A 23,603-nucleotide genomic window follows, 5' to 3' on the forward strand; every position below is an offset into this window, starting at 1 on the left:
ATTCATTTGACTTAAAGAAAGAATAATAGCTTTCATTAAAAAAAAATAAACTAATATGTGAGCTTGCTATCTTCAAATTGCCTGGTAATTTTTCGTCATGTGGTAACAGTTCATTGTATTTTCATTTTACATTTCTCTTCTGCCACTTTTGGCTAATCACAAATATGAGGATGAGTGATTTGATAATAGGACACTCACAAAGAACACCCATACTCAGGACTGGATTCGAACCCAGGAACCCTGGTGTCGTAGTACCCTGTGCTAACCACTCCACCACAGAGGTCGGCAAGGAGGATGAATTATAATCACATAAAAATAACTTGACACTTATAAAGACACACTTGTCCAAGCCAGGACAAGTGTGTCCATTTTTCGCTATGTGCACTAATTAAGGAGTTACCTATGGGACCGGACTTTTGAATCACCCTGTATTCTTAATAACTGCTAATTTAAACACTAGTTTCATGTACGATAATTCAAACAATATTGTATTTCATTTCTGTTAGACGTTTACTTTTGAATATTAGGAATTTGTCTATCAAAATATGTTATCATGCATTACCTAATCTACTCCACCCTACCTTAAATCTAACATACCTTAAATCTAACATAACTCCAGATCCCATTGGCGTTCCATTTTCAAATTTTGTGTATGACATAAATTAAAATACCCTTTTTGAGAAAATGGCTACCAAAGTTTTCTTTACACGACCTTCAATTGTTGTTTTTTTTTTTACCCTGACAAGGATATGCAATATCTCGTGTGATAGAGCCCTTCAAGACCTTTCCAACACCATCCGAATCACTTCTATAGGTTCCCTGGTTGCCGAAATATTGCAATTTAAATTTAACAAGATGTTAGAGATAATGGTCAAAATCGCAGAGTTTGCAACACTGTAATGTCGAAAATACAAAAGATATGGATCTGCAACTATGCATATTTTCCTATCTCAGTTGGCCCTTCAAGAATGACAAATTTCAAATGAATCAAAAAATGTAAGGTTGAGGACCTTGGCAGGCAGTTGCCGACCCAACACTTTTTGTCCCCGCACTATGGTCTTAATGCCTTGTCTATCAAGGAAAAGTAAATTGTCTTCCCTCCGCTTTTGCACCCAATCCCGCTACAGATGAGGGGCAATGCTGGTAGAACACCTGCAGGGAAAGAAGCAGTTCACTTGGATTTATCGTAAGATGCTCGAAGAAGGGTATTAGACTGTCAAAAGATGTCTCTTTACACACATAGCACAGACTATGCAAATTAATTGAAACTAAACATGCCAGAGTACGTAATCTCTGAACTGTCCAGAACCTGACACTATACAGGGTGTCACAAAACAACTTCAACAATGCTTGGGTGCTGGTAGATATCACAGAAACAAGTAACTTTTCCATACAAACATTACCTCGAAAGTGCTTAGTTTCTGCGCTATAAGCGCTTAAAATCTCACCTGTATGTATGCAACCCAACACAGCAAATGATCGGTCTGATCTAACTTCCAGAGGCACCTTGCAGAGTCGAGACCAGCGTCCCTTGTCAAGAGGCACGACTTCAAAACAAGTTGAAAGTTACCTGAGCAAAATCCAAAAGATTAATGGTACTTGCCATGTTTCAGAAACATTTTCAGTCTATAAACTGTCCGAGAGATAGAATAGGCAGACCGAAATTCAAGATGAACTACAGCGAGTTCCGTGCCTGTACGAGTTTGTTCAGCACTTCACAAAATCGATTGACATTGGTTCATAAAGAGAGATCGTCGTAATTCATGCTCTTTTCACGTGTGGGAATTAGTTTCCTCATTGTGTTTCTTTGCTTCTCGTTCTTATCATTGAACGAGAAAAAATATCAAGCAAAAGGAAACCATTGAGTACATGTCAACTTTTAGTTCACCCTGAAACAACATTGTTTCAGCAGACGAGCGAGATTGTGACATCTGGATCAATTTCCAGGATAATCCTTGTGAATTTTTATTTTTGTCACTTTACGTAATTTTTCTGCCCTTTCAGGCAAATCGCAACTACGAGGACGAATTATCCAATGACACCTTTTTCCAGGCCGGAACTCTTATCCCGAACATTCGGTAGCACTCTTGTCAATGAGGTAGCTCGAGGATATTCCTCTGGGGTGCTTTTTGTTACCTTGTATTGCCATTACCATTATTTTCTTTTCAGTAGCCGGCTTTCGTGGTAGAGTGGTCAGCACAGCATGCTGCCAAGCCAGCGGTTCCGGATTTGAATCCCGGCATGCCATGGTTGTTATTTGTGAGTGTCCCTTCTCTTCATCAATTTCACCATATCGTCTACTCATCCTCATATTCGCAATTAGCCAAAAGTGGCAGAAAAGCGAAGTTAAATAAACCAAAACAATAAAATAATTTTCTTTTACGCATGAGGATTTGTCCTCTTATATATGACGAACTCGTTAGCAATAACGCTAGCATAAAAAAGTTAAAAGTAAAGTTCCTCATGAATATAGCACCGTGCCATGAAGGCACATTTAGGAGATGTGTGGAAAGGCCCCACATATTCTTCATCTTGGCCATTTTGGAGATGATGTGATCAGCACAAAACTCCATGCTCCTTTACCCCTCAGGATTGCACCCAGGTACCATTAATTTGAGGCTGGGTGAGCCCCAGAGCCGATTTATGTGGCGACAAGGCCGGAAAAATTCCGGCCTTAGATGGCCCACCCCGAGATCGAACCCCGGTCTCCCGCATGGCAATCAGACATCATACTGACTAACTCTAACGCTAGCATACATAGGTATAATTCTAATAAATAAATGCTTACAACATTATTGTGTGTGTGTTCGAAATGAGGCAGCGAACACATTATGTTTGTATTTGTTTGTTCCTCGATATCCTGTCGCAAGTGTCCCTTGCGATTGCATGACGCTACTCTGTGGCGACGTGGTTTGCACAGCCTTATGACACCAAGTGTGTCAGATTGAAATCCACTTGAAGTGTTGAGAGTGCATGTTTTAACAGGTTTTCGCAGTATTATGTTGACTAAAAGCTTTTACCTTAAAGGATGGGCTCCAATGTTCAAAAAAGGAATATTTCAAATACGTTCAAATTGTATTAATTTTGATTCTTATGTGGTTCCATTAATTTTTTTATTTTTGTTTTTTTTTAGCATTACTCTTCTGCCACTTTTGCTAATCATGGCAATAAGGATGAGTAACCTGAGAACTTTAATGGCGACATTGAAAGTCAACCAATTAATGTGCTTGGCCACCAAGCTGGCTTGTGGGGTTCTGAAAAGTGTACACCCAATGGCAAAAGAAACACTAGGCCAACTGTCCATCACCATTTTCATACACCATGATGATAATGAAATAAAAATGTCAATAAGTAGAGGACATCTTCTTCGAATCAAAATAATTCCATTCCTCTAAACAACAAAGGAAGTCGAATTAAAAAATAATGAAAATAGCAATGGATAATTTGCCTACTATCATTTTTGCCATTGGCTGTACAAATGTAAGTTTCTTGCATAACTTAATGTGGCACTGGAGCAGGAAGCAGGCTTTCAAACTTGTACCATCAGAGATCAACCAGTAAATGTAACTATTGAAGAACATGTTTGAAAAATGTAAGTCATGAAGTTGCTTAGGTTAACCACACTAGTTTAGATGAACAGTTAACAAACTTTGCAAACCACGGAGCCCTTTACACCAAAAGATGAGTCAGCGGAGCTCAAATATTTTTTTTCTATGTCAGTCTGAGCAAAACTTTATTTTTACAGACAATGAGAATTTGGGATGCAAGAGTAAGCTAACAATTATTTTCCAGACAAAATAAATGTCTCGCAGCAGTACCTTTGGTTTCACTTTATTATTTACACAAGAACAAAATTTACAAGCTGAAATTACACGTAAACACCCACATCACTGATACAGCATTTACAATATTACTTACTCAACAACAAAATGTGTACAAGAAGCTGCATAGTATTTTATTTTATATGTGTGGTGTGTGTTTGTGTGTATATATATATATATATATATATATATATATGTGGGTGTATATATATATAAAGTAAAGACAATCAAACTCTTTGGAATAGAATTAATAAATCCGGTTTGTAGAATATATAAATCGTAAAAAAGAATCACAAATTAAAATTATTAATAATTATTAATCAGGTCAAAATATAACGACTTGCAAAAGACTTGCAAATGACGTTAACCATAAATATACAAACACATGTATACACATTATATTTGCGCTAAATTTCAACAAAAATGAATAACAAAAATTTCTCAAATACTATTTAAAAAATCTACAAAAAACAATGTTTCTGTACTGAGGAATTTGACTGAAATTTTGAGGCAGATCAAGTCTTTATGTTTTATTACAACATATTTACTGTTAGCTAGATGTAGATGGTCCTCTGAATTCACATGACATTTTGTCAACCATATTCTCACAACCTTCAACACTCTTCCCTTTCTTCAAGCTATCCAAATACTCTTGCTGTGAAGTTGCCAACACTTGTGCGAGAATGTCAGACTCGTCCCACTCTGTAAGGCCTGTAAACAAAATAAAACGAGAAAATGATACATGTTATTTTCAATTGTTAATGAAATTCCACAGGCACATTGAGAGTTTTTGTTGATATCCTTGAGGTAGTTTATGGAATATATATATTTATTGCAATTCCAATACTTTGATGCACAAAATAAACTTCATAAATTCAAAACAAACAAAATACAGTGGAACCCCAATTTTACATTTTCCCCGCATTATACATTCAATCTTCATCGTCCCAATACAGCAAAATGTTATAAAATTTCCCTCATTTTAAGTTTCTTGAACTAGGTCCCCTGAAAAACGTAAAATCGAGGATCTACTGTATATTGATAATATTTTTCTATGGAACAAAGTTTAAAAGTAACTTTCGACTTTGCTGTCTTGATACATATTTTGACCAAATGAACAGTCATTTTAGTGTTGTTTTCAAGATACAAAAGTCAAATCAGATGCATGAAAAACAGAGTTGGGAAGGTGCATTACATACCCACATCATAAGATGTATGATAAACAGAGCAGTAGCTATGGGAGGGGGGGAGGGGGGCAGTCGCCCCGGGTGCTGATGGAAGGGGGTGCCGAATGGCAAGAAGAAAAAAATTGAAATTACTTGTAATAAAGGATGCATGCGATCCCCTCGAAAGTATTGGCGCCCTATTGAAACAATATCATTGCCAGTGTCAACATATTTCTGACAATCAGTGGCGGCGATTAGCCCCCCCCCCCAAGCTAAAGCTTATCTACAAAGGGAAGTAGCAAGTGGGGATATTATTTTGGACCGCACTGTATATATTATTTGTTTGTTAGTGAGGATGTGTTTTACAATTTCTTAGTGAATAGTTCCAATAGTATATGCAGCTGAAAAAATACTATTGGTGTAAACTGCACACTGAATCTTGTAACAACTGTAGTAAATTTTCCTCTAAAACAAAATAATTTTTGCGAAATTTGAAGGAAAACTATCTCTTCAAAAAAGCAATTTCATTTAAAGCAATACGTCGTGATGGTCTTTGGCTCTTTCAATGATCTTATCAGGCAGCTTTCAAATAAAAGGTACAGGACGAGAGTACACGTGACTTAGAACAATAATAATAAATAAAAGTCTATGCTGCTTGGCGTATGTCTACTGTCTTCCTTGTTTCCTGTTTGCCAAATCAGATTCATCACAGTTTTGCCGTGCTCAAGGATTCTTCCACTGGCATAAACTTAATCCGCGAATTCCTTCATCACAAAAATTCGCAATTCCATAGAACTGCTTTTGCCGAGTGGAGGCAGCTATCGTCACGTTTGAAGACCAACACTGCTAGACAACGTGCTAGAACAGCAAATTCTGAGTGAAACTGGTAAATGGAGGCATATACTACGGGCACTATTAAACTGTATTTTGTTTCTGGCATCAAGAAATCTTGCATTACGAGGCACTGATGATGTTTTGTGGAAGAAAGCTGATGAGGCTACAGAACAACATGGGAATTTATTGGGCCTATTTATGTTGTTGGTGAAATATGACGATGTGTTAAAATCTCACGTGTCAACAATAGTACACTCCCCATCAGCTCTCCACAAATTCAGAATGAACTTGACCACATAGCAGGGAATCAAGTACATCAGGCAATAATTGAGGACATTAAAAGGGCAAAATATGTTGCCATTTTGTATGACTAGACTTCTGATGTCAGTCATTTATCGTTACGTTACAGTGTCTTCAGATAGTGTGTGCAAAATCAAAGAAAGTTTCATTGGCTTCATTACTACTGACAACAAACATTTTACATGCTGTTCAGAATGATGGCCTTTCCATGTCAAACTGCCGTGCTCAGAGCTTTGACAACACCAGTAATATGTCGAGGAAATACTTCGGTGTTCAAGTTCGCATATCTCAGCAGTTTCCTACAATTCTCTATGTTCCTTGTGCATCACACTCATTAAATTTAGTTGGTGTTCATGCTGCGTCAGCAGACACAGAAACTTAGTCAATAGATTTGGAGCAATTCAAAATGTTTACAGGTTTTTCAGTAAATCAACTCATTCTTGGGGTGTTTTAAAAAAATCATGTTCATATTACTGTGAAGGGTCAATCAGCAACTAGGTGGTCTTCGAAAGCAAATGCAGTGCAGTCTCTAAGTTACAATCTCTAAGTACCCAATTTCCGGATGTCTGTGCAGCTTTGGAGGAATTATGTGACATCTCAAAAGAGTCACCTGAAACAGGTACACGGTGCCAAATGCCTGCTACACAGCCTTAAGAAGGTTAACTTTCTTGTGTTCTTATTCTGCTGGGCTTATACCCTTCGAGCTATTAACAATGTTAACCTACAGCTACAAGAAAAGTCTGTTACAAGAGATACAGGTGTTAGTCACTTACAGGGACTGCATAGCTTTCCGTCTGCTAATCGGGAAAATATTGTAACTAATGCTATTGAGAAAAGCAAAGAGATCTGCAATGATATGAACATTGCAAGTAAGGAACAGCATCCCAAAAATTAAACCAAGTTTTTCGATGAAGTTGCAGAAGATGAAAGTGCAGCCATAAATGAAGAACACAAATTAGGAAGAGCTTGTTTTGTGCATTGGATTCAATTTTGTCACAAATAGGCGATCGATTAAAGCTAATGAAAGGAGTTTTGGAGGATTTTTCCGTAATTATTCCAAGCAATATGGCAGTTATGTCAGAAGAAACGTTGCGTTCTTCCTTGAGTCTAGGAAAGCTGAGTAACCTGGCTGTTTTGATCTGGCTTTATTAAACCCCGAGGATATCAATGGAAGTGAGTTACTTCATGAACTGTTGTTCTTTAAACATCATGTGCAAGCATCTTTAAAAGACTTTCACTTGGAATGCTTGTCAGAATTTTCACCACTTGCTGCTCCCTCATTCATCATACAATATCATGTATTGATTTGTACCCAAATTTTGTCACTGCATTGAAACTATTTTTAACTCTACCTTCGTCTGTTGCATCTTGTGAAAGGAATTTACTTGAGAATTACTTGCGTTCTTCCTTGAGTCAAGAAAAGCTGAGTAACCTGGCTATTTTGTCTGTTGAGAAGTACAGAGTTCAATCACTTGTGTTCGATGATGTTATCAATGACTTTGCTGCTCGAAAGCCAAGAAGAGTGAAACTGTAGTTAGTATGTTCACACAGGAGAATTGTCATGTACTGATTATTGTTCATAATAAATTTTTGTTTTTATTGTTGTTGATTTCAGCTGATCAGTATATCATTTTGCAGTGTAAATAGGTTTTACTTTGGTATTTGAAAGGGTTTAATATAATAAAAAAAACATTACATTACATTAATGATCTTTCTTAGAGATTTTTCTGCTGACTAAGAAATATATATGCTATTCATATGGTAAGATATTTTTCTTTGCATGCATTAGTTTCATTTCTAGGATTTATTATCATTGCACACGGAGAGGTCAATAATGATCCTTGATTCAGAAAAATATGTGTATACGTACAAACAACTCGACAGTTGTAATTGCTACAATTATTAGCATAAATGAAATGTCAATTTGAATGAACAAAATTATTTAAGTAAGGCACAACAACAAATGCTTCTACCCCTCCCTTAACCTTTTGAGTCCCAACGCCATTTTCACATATAAGCCTCTCTCTGTGCCGAGCCGATTTTGAGCAAAATGCAGTTTCAATTAAATGAGTGTAGATCGGAGACTAATTGCCCTAGAGAGATGAGTGATATACGCAGAATGAACCAGAGATTCAGACTATATGAAATTTATGCAAATTCGGCATATATGTGGCGGGGGGGGGGAAGGGTTTACTCTCAAAATCCCAAAATTTCGGAAAAAAAAATTTGGTTCCCCCACCCTCCCCCCAAGAAAAAAGTATATGACAGTGTCGACATGCACATGGAAATGATCGCTGACATGTAAAGAACACAAAAATATTTGCATTATTATCATATGACAAATGTATACTTGAGTTGTACCCCCAAAAGGAATGGTCGGCACCCCACTGATTCAAGCTTCAAAATGCAGCGGTACCTTGAAATGACTTTAGCTCAGAGATATGAACGATATACCATTGTGCGCAGAAAGAATCACAGATTCAGAGGATATATAATTTATGCACATTCGGCGTATATATGGAGGGGGGGAAAGGGGGAAATCCCCTGAAAATACTTTTTTTTAAAAAATGGGGTTTCTCCCCCCCCTGCCCCCCCGAAAAAAAGGATATGAAAAGTTCAAAATGCACATAGAAATTATCGCTGACATGTAAGGAACACAAAAATATTTGCATTATTATCATATGACCAATGTAACTTGAGTTGTACCCCCAAAAGGAATGGTCGGCACGCCACTGATTCAAGCTTCAAAATGCAGTTACATTGAAATGGCTATAGCTCAGAAACTAAATGCCCTAGAGATATGAAAGATATACTGTTGTACGCAGAATGAATCACAGATTCAGACGATATACATATATATATACATTCGGTGTACATATGGAGGGGGAAAGGGGGAAATCCCCTCAAAAATACTTTTCTTAAAAAAGTGGTGTTTCCCCCCACCCCACCCCCCCCGAAAAACATGTCAAAATGCAAAATTTATGCAAATTTGGCGTATATATGGAGGGGGAAGGGAGAAAACCCCCAAAAATTATTTTAAAAAATTGTCACTTCACCCAAAAAATGTCCTCGCACTTGGGCACAAAACAACACCTACGCACAACATTCACAGATGAAAAGCTAGAACGCAGTGAAAAATGAGCGCAGATTCTTGCAGCTGCTTGAAATTCTATTTTTAGACAATGCAGGGTAACCCCTGTTGCAACTTGTGCTAAAAAAACAAAGGTTTCCTTCAGCGTGCTTCGAAATTCCCTTCTCACAACGCAGATTCAACAACCAGTCTTCCCCCTCCCCTGCTTGCGCCCTCACGGAAAACTTTCATTTTGACATCGGATACTGATAAACAAGCTTCCTTCGAATGCAGTTAACAGGAGGGAGTGAAAAGCATTGCTTTAGAACAACAAAGCAGGTCTTCCTTTGTCGGCAAAAATTTGACCTTGAAAAGAGACGCAAAAGAGAAGTCCCTTTTCCCGCCTTTTCCCCTCCATTTTCATGGACAAAAAAAAATGCAAAAAAACATTTCTGTTAAATACATAATATAAAAAAAAATCGAAATTCTAGCCAAAAATAGAAAAGTTATAACGTAAAAACTACGACCTTGACACAGCGTCTCGATCGAGATGCTTGGGACTGTGAGGGTTACATTTGGGTATCTTGATTGAGATGCTTGGGACACAAAAGGTTAAAAAAAAAAATGGTAGAAGTTCGACAAGGCGATTGTAGGGGGTGCCAAAATTTATTCTCGCCCCGGGCGCAGAAATTTCTAGCTACGGCTCTAATGATAAATCCATTTCATATCATACGGTAATCTGGACCTGAAGGCAGAAGAAGACGGTGGCCCAGGATGAGATGTATAGATGATGTAGAGACACACATCACAGCATTGTTGAGAAGGCTAAGGCCATAATGTCAAAGAAAGAAGAGGAAGACTATACAGCTCAACACTGGAAGAAACTAGGCACCGTTGGCATGATCAATGTTTCAAAGGCAACATATCCCTAACAGAGACAATTCCACACAGGTAAAACAGCAGAAGTGAAAAATCAGGTGAAACCACTGGCTAGGTAGCTCAGTTGGTAGAGTAATGGCACAGTGCACGGCAGAGACCCCGGTTTGAGTCCAGGAGTTGCATATTTTGCTTAACTTTCTATATTAATAAGAGGCTGGGTGAACCATGGAGCCACTCTATGCAGGGATTGTCCGAAATATTCCAACTCCAGGATTGATTGATTGATCTGGTGTTTTAAGTCCACTTTATGCACAGTAAGGTTAATCGGGACTGGACCTACAATTTAAAGTGGGATCCGAACCACTATGTGCCTCCACTGGGTATCAAACCCGGGACCCCTTGATTACAAGGCGACAACACTACCATTGCATCATCAGGGAGCCCCACCCCCCTTCCAGGAATCAAACCAGGGTCAGCCAACATGTTTCAAGATGTTGGGTGAATGGAAACACAATTTTCTACGGTGTTGCAGGTGCTGTTATTTTCAAACTTAGCCAATTTAGCTCAAATGAAATACTGCAACAGTACTCATAAGTAATTTTTGTATCCTGTTTTCCGTTCAAATTTCCAAATCAAATCTCTAAATTTACAGCAGTTATTGAAGTCACAATACTTGTGTCTTTCCTCTTTGCCCCCCTCCACTTCTCCTCCTACACAGTGCATTATATTCCAAGAGTTTCATTTAAAAATCAATCAAGATAGTCACCATTTTTTATGATGGCAGCCTAAAGCCACCATCACACGATGACCCCCAGGGCAATTTACATTTGTCTCTTACGGCCAGACAAACTGACCCATCGAGTTAATTTATGGTGTCATATTAACAAAATACTATATACTGTATATATTTGATATGGATGGCCAGACTTGAACAACATGTAAGGGTTTTTCTTTCAACTTCATCTAAAAATCCTTACTTTTTCTTGGTTCGTGAGTGATTGTCAACGTTTAATCATATGTGAGAATGAGAATGAATACTATAGTATTGTTATTTTGCTGTATCGGAATATTGCCCAGATGCCAATAGTGGGTTGCCAAAGTTTCCCTCAAGAACACTACCAGCTCCAATCATTTATGAGCCACCAAGAATATCTCTTGCGATCACTGCCCTATGTTATGGAGTAAGATCTTAGTACAAAATTGTACTTTGAGTTCCTCTTTTGCTGCAAGTGATTTGAGCTCTAGTTTGTCAATGACGTCTGCATGTGATGTACTGTAGTTCTAAATTTTCTTGATACGAAAATGCTAAGAAACTTAATGTATCATATCACTCATCCCAGGAATAAACCAGATTAGTTAAATGTTGTAAAAGAACATAGTTACCAAAATATTGCAATATAAAGTTAATAAGATGTTGAAAAAAAATGCAAAATTGCACATTTTGCACCTCTGTAATTTTGGAAATACAAAAAGATATGGATGTGCAACTTTGCATATTTTCCTCCCTTGCGTAGCCATTTCAGTATGCCAAATTTCAAATGAATCAAATTATGTGAGGTTGAAAAGTGCCTTTCCATTGGTTGATTTCACATGGAATGACCCTACAGCAGAATTTAATTATCGTTTGTGATGATGACAATGATGCTTACTAGGAAAAGAGTGAATCATCTATGTGGAAGTTGAATATAACAATTGGCTTTTTAGTTCTGAAGCAACTGGGTCCAGATAAACCTGATAGGCTTCATAGGCCTACCAAGTCACTTTCAAGCAAGCCAAGTTACGCAATGTGCAATATTTAGGGTGCTGTGCATGTTGCATATTATGTTACACAAGAATCCTTGTAAATGGAGTCCATTGTAGGTTTCTGGTACATTAATTGCAACAACTAAGAATGGAAAGTGAATTGATTACATATGTATGAAAACTAATACAAAGAAGCATCAATGACTTACCCAGAATGCAAAAATGCCACCTCTGAACTACTTAGATATTCTACTTAAATGTGCAAACATAAATGTAGTAGATTGTATTAACATCTTCAATATTTCTGTATTCATTTGAAGATGCAAATTTACTTACCGAACATTTGTGGTGGTAGCTGATTCAGAAAAGAAGCTGTTTCCATTAGCTGAAATCCAAGTTCAGTTGAGTTGTTTTTACTACATCCTGCAGCTGATGACCAGTGGGGTGATGACATGTTTGATCTGGAAGCAGATGATGATGATGCAATAGCACCATCTTCAGCTGATAAGGCTTTAGGTGAAAGCTGCGGAGCATGGTTTGTGTAATGATGAGGATCATCCTTGGGAGAGTTTCCTCCTGAACGAGTGCGTGGTGATCGAATATCACTAGATGATCCTGAAGTAGAGGTGCATGTTGCAGATGCACTCCGATGCTGAAATAAACAATAAAAGTTACAATATTATAGTTGACTTCAGTAATATACATTCACCTAAGCTACGTATAACCCACAATTTGTGTTTGTATTTTTGTTATTTTATATCACTTGTTCCACCTACCTAGGATATTGTGAGGATGAACACAATAAAATGAGAACTAGATATTCAAAATTTGAATCTAGGATCCCTGGCTGCATAATGCACTGGACTAATCACTCCATCAGGGAGCCAGGTATCGCCCACAATTGACTGGTGAAAATAATAAATAAAAGGGCACTTTGTTTAAAATGTTGTTCATGAAGAAATAGGTACAGGGAAAACCACTGAGACACTTCATAAAGGAAGGAAGGATTTTAGGGGAAACCCAAGTACTGTACGTAATGCATGGATTTAGATATGTAAACACATTTTTCAGACTAACATCTTTTCAATCAATTATCAGCATACAGAATTGTACAGTATCAATCCACCAATTTGAAAGGTGTATTATGGCATGTGTTTAATGTTAATCACATTTTACCTTCACTTACAAGATGTTTCTCATCATGGGAATATGGTCATCTATATTGTCTACCCTTTCCTGGTTTCAAGTGGAACATAAATCACTGCTCCCAGTATATGATATGCACAAGAGCAATTATATTGTACCTGTTGAAGATGTTAAAATATATTTTTAACTTTTGAAGAAACATATCTAATGCAGTGCAAAAGTTTATCAACATCATGTTTCTCTGCGATAACTTTTTTCAAACATCATAGATTCAAGTGAAATTGTTACATGTTGGGCAGCAATTTAGGTGCATCCATATAAACAGGTGGTAGACCAGTTCGGACTATTTTCAAAATTATTAAAAATCTTTATTCGAATTTTTTTAACCTGGCAAAAAGTGACACATTTTTTTCTTATCACAATAATACATGAATGCTTTAAGCAACAATCACCAAACAGGTCACTGTTATCAACCCACTTTATTACTTGGTTTCAAAGCCCTTAGCATCAATCACAGCCACCTGCATGGCATGGAGTATGTCACCGACTGACAGACCTTGCCTAATTCTTTCTTCAGCTGGGCAAACTTCTCGTTGGCATTCTTGGCTATCTCGTGCTTAAGGCATTGCTCCAGCTCATCCAACATGTGCTGGATGGGATTCAAGTCCGGATTCTGGCATGGCCACTTTATACAAGTCATTTGATGGTGGTCTATCCACTCCTGGGTGATTGGTGTTTCGGGTTGTCATCCTCAAGCAAATGAGTACATGACATTCACGAGTATGTCCCTGTACATGTGCCAGTCCATATTGCCCTCGATACGATGGAGGGGACCTATCCCATGTGCAAAGAAGCACCCTCACACCATCAGATTCTCACCACCATGCTTGAAGGTGGGCAGTTGGTACTTGGGGGGCATACCTTTTGCCTTTGGGATGTTGTACCCACTCCCCACTGCCAATTTCAAAGAGAAGGTACTTGCTCTCATCTGTTCACAACACATTGTTCCACTGACTGTATCCACACCAGGTGCTCCTTCGCCCACTTCAGTGTGGCCTTCCTGTTCTTGATGGAGGTCAATGTTTTTACAGGCCGACATCTGAACAGTCCCCCCCCCCCATCCTCAGCCACCTCTTCACAATGTCCATGGACGGTGGCATTGCTTCTTGCACCATTATTTCCCGAGTAATGTCCCTGGAAGACAGGTGGGGATTGGCACAGGCAGAATGCCTGGGTATCTTGACAATGCCTCCATGTACCTTGGTCAACTGTAGAACTCTGAAGATGGTCAATCTTGAGATGCCAAACAGCCTACCGATAGAGTTGAAGGAAGAATGGAGCACAATCCCTCAATCGGTGATTGACTCGATGCCATGCAGGTGCCAGGCTATGATCGATGCTAAGGGCTTTTAAAGCAAGTACTAGAGTGGATAGATACGGATAACTAGTTTGGTGATTGTTGTTCATAGTGTTCATATATTACAGTGATAAGTATAAAAGTGTTATTTTTTTGCCAGGTTGAAAAAAATCAGATCAAGATTTTTAATAATTTTGTGAATAGTACGAAATGATCCATCACCTGTTGATACTTTGCTGTCCCACATATAAAAATGTCACTTGAATCTATGAAGTTTGAAAAAAATTATCGCAAAAAAAAACAACACAATGTTAATAAACTTTTGCACAGCACTGTATAGCAGTATTTGGAAGTAACTAGTTACAAGTAACAGTTACTTTTTTGAGGAATTGTACCTGTAACTAGTTATTTTTAAAAATAAGTAACTGTAACTGTAACATGATTACTTTTTGCAATAAAAATAATGTTCTCAAAGTTACTTTACAACATTTAAATTGTAAACCTGAAAATTTGTAAAATGGGAATAACTAAATTCAGCAACTCTTGTTTCTATGTGTGTTTTTTCCTAGATGCCAAAGTGAAAGTTTTTTCCATGGAATCACCAAAGGCAAGGAAGCTGTGCTTCGCTCCATTCTAAATTTAGAATATTCTCCCTTGATTGAAAAGTATTATTTGTAATTGCACTTAAAGAGCAGTGTTTTGGGTGGATTGCTGTTTTCATTTTGAACGTGGTAGTCATTGTCAAGGAGTGGGTCTTGTTGAGCTTGGAATGGAGGAGAAACACAGTGGCTAGCATACAAATGATTTTTTAAATTAAACGGCACAGAAGGAATTAACTATGAATTTCTCTGCAAGCTGTGTGTTGAAAAAGAGTTTATACATGCCAATATATTGTGAACAGCAGAACATTAAGAAATACATAACGTAAGTACTTGACTTGAATAAAAGTTCTATTTAAAATACTTACTTACATTGTACTTTGATAAGAGATTTTGAAGTCGAAACTCTTATGCAAAGTAGTTTGTCTAATCTGTTCATCTTTGTTATACAGGGTGTCCACTCTATGATCATGATAAAATTCAAGTATAATTCCCGGTTTTCAAGGCAAAAATTCCAAAAATTCAAGGATATGTTCTATTTCAACCTTATGCATTGCCACCTCTCACTACCCACACACAAATGTATTAAAAATATAAAAGGTCTATATACTTAAAACATTTAAGTTGCGGAGTTTACATTTGCCACTTCACATACTGGGACTCGAAATACATCTACAAACACAAGTCACAAATGTTACGGGATATATTAATGTAAGAAAGAGTGTTACTTCTAAGAATTTTGAACTCAAATTTACCTGATCAGTTTCAAGATTTCTTATCTTGCAATAATTTTCAGTCTCTGTCAGATAGATATTATGTAAAGGACACTAACAAAGTAAATGAATTGAGAGAATTCTGTTTTATTTTCCAAACAGCTTTCTTTCTTTTCCTTCCTCGAGAAAAATAAAATTTAAACTTGGAAAACTTGCCTCATGGTATAAATTGTATTTACAAATTCAATGGGATTTGGATTAATAAAAGTTGCAATTTTTCACGTCTACGGAGAAAAATTCCCGCAGAATTCACGTATAATTCCCGGTGAGTAGTCACCCTGTTATAAGGGTGGCTTTGTTGTTGTGATGAGGGGGGAAATTCTCCCCCTCTCATATTTTTAGCCTGAGGGATATGGAATTCTGTCTTAAAAGAGGAGAGGGTACATCCTGGGAGAAGTGGTTTTTCTTTTTTCTAATGAAACTGCACTCACCAATCCTTGTCCTTCAAATAACTTAGAATTGGAATCTGAAATAATATTTTAATACACACATTGTTCAACTCTTCCTTGATGGGGGATTCGATCATAAATGGTCATGTTTCTTTATGTCACATTGATTTTTTCTGTCAATTTCCGAAGGATTGGAAAATAGCAAGTGACCATTCGAACTCTGCAAATGTTTAGTTATTGGAAGGATTGCACCAATGAGGCCTCACTAAATACAGATGGTTATCAAAATAATGGAAACACCTATGTTCAGCAACTCTGCATCTGTGTGAGCTGGCAACACTGATCAGTTATGCACTGTGAGATATATTTATTGCGGTGAAGGGTGGTAGTCAGTAGTACGATATATCAGTTTATTTATGGTTCGAATTTTCTAAAATGTTTAGTTTTCCACTTCAAGAGTTTTGAAATTGATTTTCAGACAGAAATGCAAATTTTCTAATGTGTAATGTCATTTCATGCACCAGCATTATAGATGTGTGGATTTAATGATTTCTGCTGCTTTGATTTGCAGTTTAATTAATGGGATATGAAAAGTACATTTTAATAACTATTAAATAGAATACCTTTATTTTGCAATAGTGTATAAGATTTTGTTTTACTTTTAATCATAGAGTTCTATACTTGTCTAATAAAAAAAATCTCTATTTATGAGTGAATGGACTTTATGTATAAGAAACATAAATAAAACACATGCAAGTCTTCATATATTTATTTTAATACAATTAATGACCATTGATTGTGTGAAATTTGTTTGCAAGAAAATTTTCAGCAGAAAGTAACTGCAACAGAGTTACTTTTCAAAATGAGTAACTTAGTTACCTTTTGAATCTAGTAACTGTAATTATAACTCAGTTACTTTAAAAAGTAACTTTCTGAATACTGCTGTACAGGCACTTTGAATTAAAAGCCTATATTAGTACATGTGGTAATTAGAATTTTTAATTTAATCACTAATACTGATCAACACTTTTCCAGAGGCCGGTCCCCATGGCAGAGTGGTAAGCCCATCATGTTACGATGCCAGGGGTTCCGGGTTTGATTCCTGGCTTGGGCATGGGTGTTTGTGAGCGTCCATTCATCAATTTCATCATTATCATCACTCATCCCATCTTCGCAAATCAGCCAAAAGTGGAACAAAAAGTGAAGTAATGCAAATCAATCAACCAATCCAGAGGCCAATTTCCTCACAGGGTCTGCAAATTGCCATGCAACACTTTAGTGAACACAGTGTGACTGGAATTTTTGGTTTTGTGACTACTAAAATTTTTCAAGTCACCACTTTTACCAAGTAACTTGCAACTAGACAACAGCTGCATGTAATGGACAAAGTGGTTCCCAAATTTATCCACTGATTTCTTACTCAATGTGTTTGTTGATTTGCCCAAAGTCATAACTAAGAGCCTTGACTTTTTTTATTGAAACTTTCAACTTTTGAATGTACACAGAACTATGTAGCAAAGTATAGTTAATTGATAAATGATAATACTTGTTTGCAAATTCCCACTCACAGTCTACTTATACTTAATACAACAAAATTGTACTTGCCAAACACTGAATGAAGCAATTAAAATATTTTATGTTTAACAAATATCCACTATTTTTTGACAAGAAAGTGCCACTGCACTCCTCATTTTTTGTAAATAGTGAAAACTGGGAATTTGAGGCAGCTTTCATGAAAAAGTGGTTGACTAACAGCTATAGGTTTGTAATAAACTGCAAATGCTAATAAATATGTTATCATTTTTAATTACCACTAAAGCAAAATATAATGCTTTTGTCTTTCATATATTGCTTTTTTATTCTAATTGAGGTACAATTTGTACTCATTAGGCTTTCTGTTTGGCAAATAAGTTTTCAAATTTGCCTACCAGTTTTAATGCATTAGGAGCCAAATGGTACCAACAAGTGAAAGTATAATTTCGAATACTGCTTGTGAATTCTAAATATCCTGAAAATTATACAAAATGCATAATTTGCATTAAATTTGCACCAGTATTATGTGCAATAATACATTTTGTGAATAAATGACAGCTATTTTAATTTTCTAATTACCTTATGTGAACCTATGAATATTTTAAAGTTAAACTCTGTTAGTTGTAGTTTCAATGGAAAATGAATACTTATATATCATCATTTAAAAAATATTCTGAATATATTCCTATTGTTACAATGTTCAGATATCAGTACTGGTGAGAATGAGTATCAGTTCAATGTGGTATCAGCTCAATCTTAAAATATATAAAATTCAAGTATCAATAGTGAAAATTAGTTCAAAATTGCTATTTCATCTGAACAAGAATTTCTTGCTTTCATCACACAAAAAAATTCAATTTGAGGGTTGCACCAATGAGGCTTCACTAAATATATTCCAAGAGTAATGAAATAAAAACAAATCTGCACTCTTCATGATGTTGCATGGCAAACATGGTTAAAACTTACACAAAAAACCTTTGTATCTGTATTTCTCCTATGACATATTAACCCTCCGTAACCCACACAGTGGCACCGAGTGCCGCTTTTTGAAAATTTTGATTTATTTTGCTTACCAGCACAATAATGGTCAGAAAAGCACTAGGTGACCTATCTACACCATTCCCATGAAAACATAAGAGGCACTCGCACCTTTTTTCTGCCATTCTTTCAGCTGCATACACACCTCTGAAGTGACCGGTCCCCCTTTGGCAGCACTCAGTACCGGGCACGGGAATGTTTCCTACCTTAACCTTTTGACGCCCAAGACCTTTTTCACAAGTAAGCCTCTGGGTATCGAGCCGATTTTGAGCAAAATGCAGAGTTTCAATTAAATGAGTGTAGATCGGAAGCTAATTGCCCTAGAGAGATGAGTACGCGGAATGAACCAGAGATTCAGATTATATTAATTTTTTGCAAATTCGGCGTATATGTGGCGGGGGGGAGGGGGCTAACTCTCAAAATTCCAAAATTTCGTAAAAAAAAAATTGGTTCCCCCACCCTCCTCCCAAAAAAAAGTACATGACAGTGTCGACATGCACATGGAAATGATCGCTGACATGTAAGGAACACAAAAATATTTGTATTATTATCATATGACCAATGTAACTCGAGTTGTACCCCCAAAAGCAACTGATTCAAGCTTCAAAATGCAGCGGTACCTTGAAATGACTATAGCTCAGAAACTAAATGCCCTAGAGATATGAAAAATATACCGTTGTACGAAGAATGAATCACAGATTTAGACGATATATAATTTATGCACATTCGGCGTATATATGGAGGGGGAAAGGGGGAAATCCCCTGAAAATACTTTTTTTTAAAATAAATGGGGTTTCGCCCCCCGCCCCCCGAAAAAAGGATATGAAAAGTTCAAAATGCACATAGAAATTATCGCTGGCATGTAAGAAACAGAAAAATATTTGCATCATTGTCGTATGACCAATGTAACTTGAGTTGTACCCCCAAAAGGAATGGTCGGGAAGCCACTGATTCAAGCTTCAAAATGCAGCCTTTCCCCCTCCATTTTCATGAAGACAAAAAAAATGCAAAAAACCATTTCTGTTAAATACATGTGTTAGGAACAATATAAAAAAATAAAATCGAAATTCTAGCCAAAAATAGAAAAGTTATAACGTAAAAACTATGACCTTGACACAGCGTCTCGATCGAGACGCTTGGTACCCCGAGGGTTACTTTTGGGTATCTCGTTCGAGACGCTTGGGCACCAAAAGGTTAAATCATAGCACGCCAGCCATGAATTTGATGGAAAAAAGAAGAATAAAACAACGGTATGTTGTTCGGAATGCAAATTATGTGTGTGCAGAAACCATTGCAATACCCATACACAATATCAGAGTTGTCAAAATAACGATATTGAAAATTGACCACATACGGTTCCTTTTATTTGAGTCAGTATGTTTTTTTCATGTGTATCTCGTAAAAGTAGGAGAAACATATTGAGATTTGAACATTTGAGTTGTATTTAATACATTTGATTGCTTTTTCTGCAAGTCAGTACGATCTTGACTGAGAAATTTGGAACAAATAGCTCCTTTCTAAGCCCATATAAGTTATAGGATTTTCATTCATTTTGAAAAATATATGTTGGAAAATTTTTTTAAAACATTGAACATTTTTGAAAATTTTGTGAATGGTAAGTTCATTATTTAGTTCCTTCATTGTATGGCAAAGTTCTAATTCTTTTTATAATAATATCTTTATGCATTTGCTTCAAGAGAATAAGCTTGTGACACACTTTCTCTCACTTTTTAGTTTATTTCCTTAATAGCTAATAAAAATGTTAAAAATGGATATGTTTGCATTCATATATATTTTGCCTAATTTCCAGTAAGTGCTAGTGTAATTCAACATAGATTTGCATCGATAATTCATGTAAATAACGTTGGTTTTGATATTTATATGAAGTTGCTCCCCGATTATTCAAGTCAACTTCAAAATTTTAGAGATTCCACTCGGGACCAAATCACTTACACCAAAGGCAAGACTGATAACAAATTTTGTTATTTACAATCACTTTTCTGAGACTTTTAGCTAATTATGATGAGGATGAGTGGTGTTTAGATGAAATTGACGACTGGACACTTGCAAAGAACACATGCCCAGACCAAGATTCTCCCGGGAACTTCAGTGTCAAGATCAAAAGTGCATGGCCACCATGCCAATTGAAACTTAACCTAACACATGTCCTTGTAGCTCCCACATAGCTAAGGTGGCCAGACTTCCTGCTTTTAACCCAGAAGAAAAATTCATAATATTTTGTGAGTAATTTTATTTTATTGTTGCTATCATTTGATAAATGCAACAAATGGTAGGTCAAAGTAGTTTTATGTGTAAGATTATGACTGTAGAGTACTTTTGTTGTTATTACCAATGTGCAAGAATTCAATATTGTAATACATCTAAGTGAGCCGCAGTAGCTATGTCGTTAGGGCATCTGACTTCCATGCGAGAGATATGGGTTTGATCCTCAGCGGGGGAGAACTGGGATATTTTTCCACCTGATCAAGCGGCTCCGGCACCCACCCAGCATCATATAAAGTGGGTACCTGGAGGTAAAGGCAGGCAGCCAGGGGCATGGTGCTGATCACATCACCCCCATCTTTGGCCAAGATCAAGAAAGTGTGGGGCCCTAACTACATCTAAGCTATTCGATTTTACTGTCACAATATGAATTAAAAATTGTAATATTTCTAAACTCTTTATTGCTTTATTTAATTTTCTGTATAATTTAGATTTCCCTTCATATTATTAAAATATTCAAGGCCTGTTGATATCTGTGAACCAGGAGTGATTGTGCAGTTGCTGCATGGAAAACATTGAGATTTAAGTGCTGAAGTAAAGTACAAACTGAAGTGTGTGTGCTATTTCCCTGGAGAATCTTGAAGTCTTCACATAGGTGAATAATTAATATCTTTGACTTTGGCGTGAGTGGTCACATGTTCAATCCACAGTGGGGACCTCAAAATGTCTGTGGTGGCCCACCTGAAGGGAACCAGGAGGGAATTTCCAAAGAAATAGTAGTGATATATCTGATGCAGAAAGCCAGGAAACAGAGGTGATAGGAAACTCAATGGACTGCTGGTCCAGTAAAAATGAAAGGCATGGTCTTCCTGGTGGAGGTCAGTGTCATGGTAAAAAGTAGCATTCTCTTGTATTTTTGCATTCTGTGTCTTGAGGCTAATAATTATGGTGGGAATGGATGCTTACTGGATGAAATTGATGAAGGAAAACTCAATAAAGGACATAAGTTCAATTCAGAACCTTGGGTGGCAATGTAATGGTCCAATACCAACATGTTTGGTCACTGAAGTTGCCAAACAATAATAATAAACTTAAACATTCCAAGCTATGGAAAATGTCCACACTTCTACCAGCTTTCATCTTTTGCTAATGTAAAAAAACACCCTGCAATGCACAGTTCAATGTTTATACTAACCAGAACACAAACACAAATGCTTTGATTTGATTTGAGTTGCTGTTTTAAGTCCACTTTATGCACAGTAAGGCTAATCGGGACTGGACCTACAGTTTAAAGTGGGATCCGAACCACTTGTGCCTTCACCAGGTATCAAACCCGGGACCCCTTGATTACAAGGCAATGGCGCTACCACAGCGCCATGGGAGAGGCCCTCTAAATTATTTTTGTTTAATACACAAATGCATTTGTACATATTAGGTACACAAGTAATAGGTGCTGATTGGCAATAACTCATTCAAACAAAATAATTCAAAGTAAAATAGGTTCTTTAAACCATGTTGATTTTAATTGATGTGATTTTTTTAAAAATTTTGTGTTATATTTCTACCAATTTACAGTTGATTTAAAAAATGAGGATGACTTATGAATAGATGAAGGGACACTAGAAAGATGCATTAATGCTCAGGTTGGATGAACTTTTGGCGACAAGATCACGAGTAGACTGCTCAATATGTTCAGCCAGTAAAGCAGCATACTGTAAAATATACAAATTGTAACCAGGGTGGATTGATTTAAATCAGGTGATTTTTTTTAAAAAAAAATCACTGATTAAAGCACTCTAAATAAATAATTTATAGAATAATGTACATAAGGATTTTGTAGATATCAGAAACACTTTTGGTGAATTCTCTTGATTTAAAAATCAATAATTTAATGGACAAAAATAGCAAACATTTTGTGTAAAAAAAATATACAAAATACTAATCAGGTTAAACAATAAATAGTGTCAATATCATTAAACTGTAAATAAACATGGCAGCTGATATTTTTCGAACTATCATTAAAAAAATCTCCAAAATTCAGGTACAAAGACTATAAGAATATTTAAGTTAATATTTTAAGTTACAATTATAGAGTACATCCAGAATGTTTTAGTTTCACTGTAAGAAAAGTTACTGAAATTATTATTAGTTTCATTATCAAACTCAACAAACATTTCCATAGTAGTTACAGTATCAGAAACAGAAAAATGTAAGTTTACATATATTTTTTATTTGCTTTAATCAAACTGTTCAAATATTTTACAGGGCCATTTACTAGAAAAAGCCTTCTATAAAAAAACATGGCATGGCGCCAGCTTGTTTTTTAAAAAAATAAATAAAAAAATCAACAAAAATATTTTTTAAATTAAAATCATGGTTTTTATCCACCCTGTATGTGACTATATAATATATCAATAAGTGGAAACTCCCTCAGCTCTTTAGCACAACCTATAAATTCAAGAGTGAAATTCCATTTTCAAATATTCTGCAAGACCTTATTCTTCTATTCAAATCAAATTTAATGTCTTTACAAGTATCAAATCTTTGTCCACACGTGTGTTTTTCCATTGCACCAAAGAGATATCTAAGCATCTCTTTGGTGCAATGGAAAAACACATGTGTGGACAGATCAGAGCTGTACAGAGAATTTAAGGCAGTAAGGTAAACAGAAATAATAACAAGGAACGGCATTCCTGGAATGCAGCCAAGTTGGTGTTGTCTTTTAAAAGCAA

At 36.4% G+C, this 23,603-nt stretch overlaps 1 protein-coding gene across 1 annotated transcript in view; it reads right to left on the reverse strand.

The window, feature by feature from the left end:
• Positions 1 to 3,929: 3,929 nt before the first annotated feature.
• Positions 3,930 to 23,603, reverse strand: part of Duba (Deubiquitinating enzyme A) — a 106,914-nt gene continuing 87,240 nt past the window's right edge. The window contains exons 8-9 of the mRNA XM_083117461.1: positions 12,150 to 12,465; positions 3,930 to 4,532 (exon numbers count right to left, since the gene is read on the reverse strand). Of these exons, the coding sequence (XP_082973587.1) occupies positions 4,372 to 4,532; positions 12,150 to 12,465 (477 nt within the window). The 3' untranslated portion in view covers positions 3,930 to 4,371. The remainder of the gene's footprint in view (positions 4,533 to 12,149; positions 12,466 to 23,603) is intronic.

Source organism: Lepisma saccharinum, chromosome 2 (assembly GCF_977018435.1).
Source record: "Lepisma saccharinum chromosome 2, izLepSacc3.1, whole genome shotgun sequence".
In the NCBI taxonomy this organism is placed as follows: Eukaryota; Metazoa; Arthropoda; class Insecta; order Zygentoma; family Lepismatidae; genus Lepisma; species Lepisma saccharinum.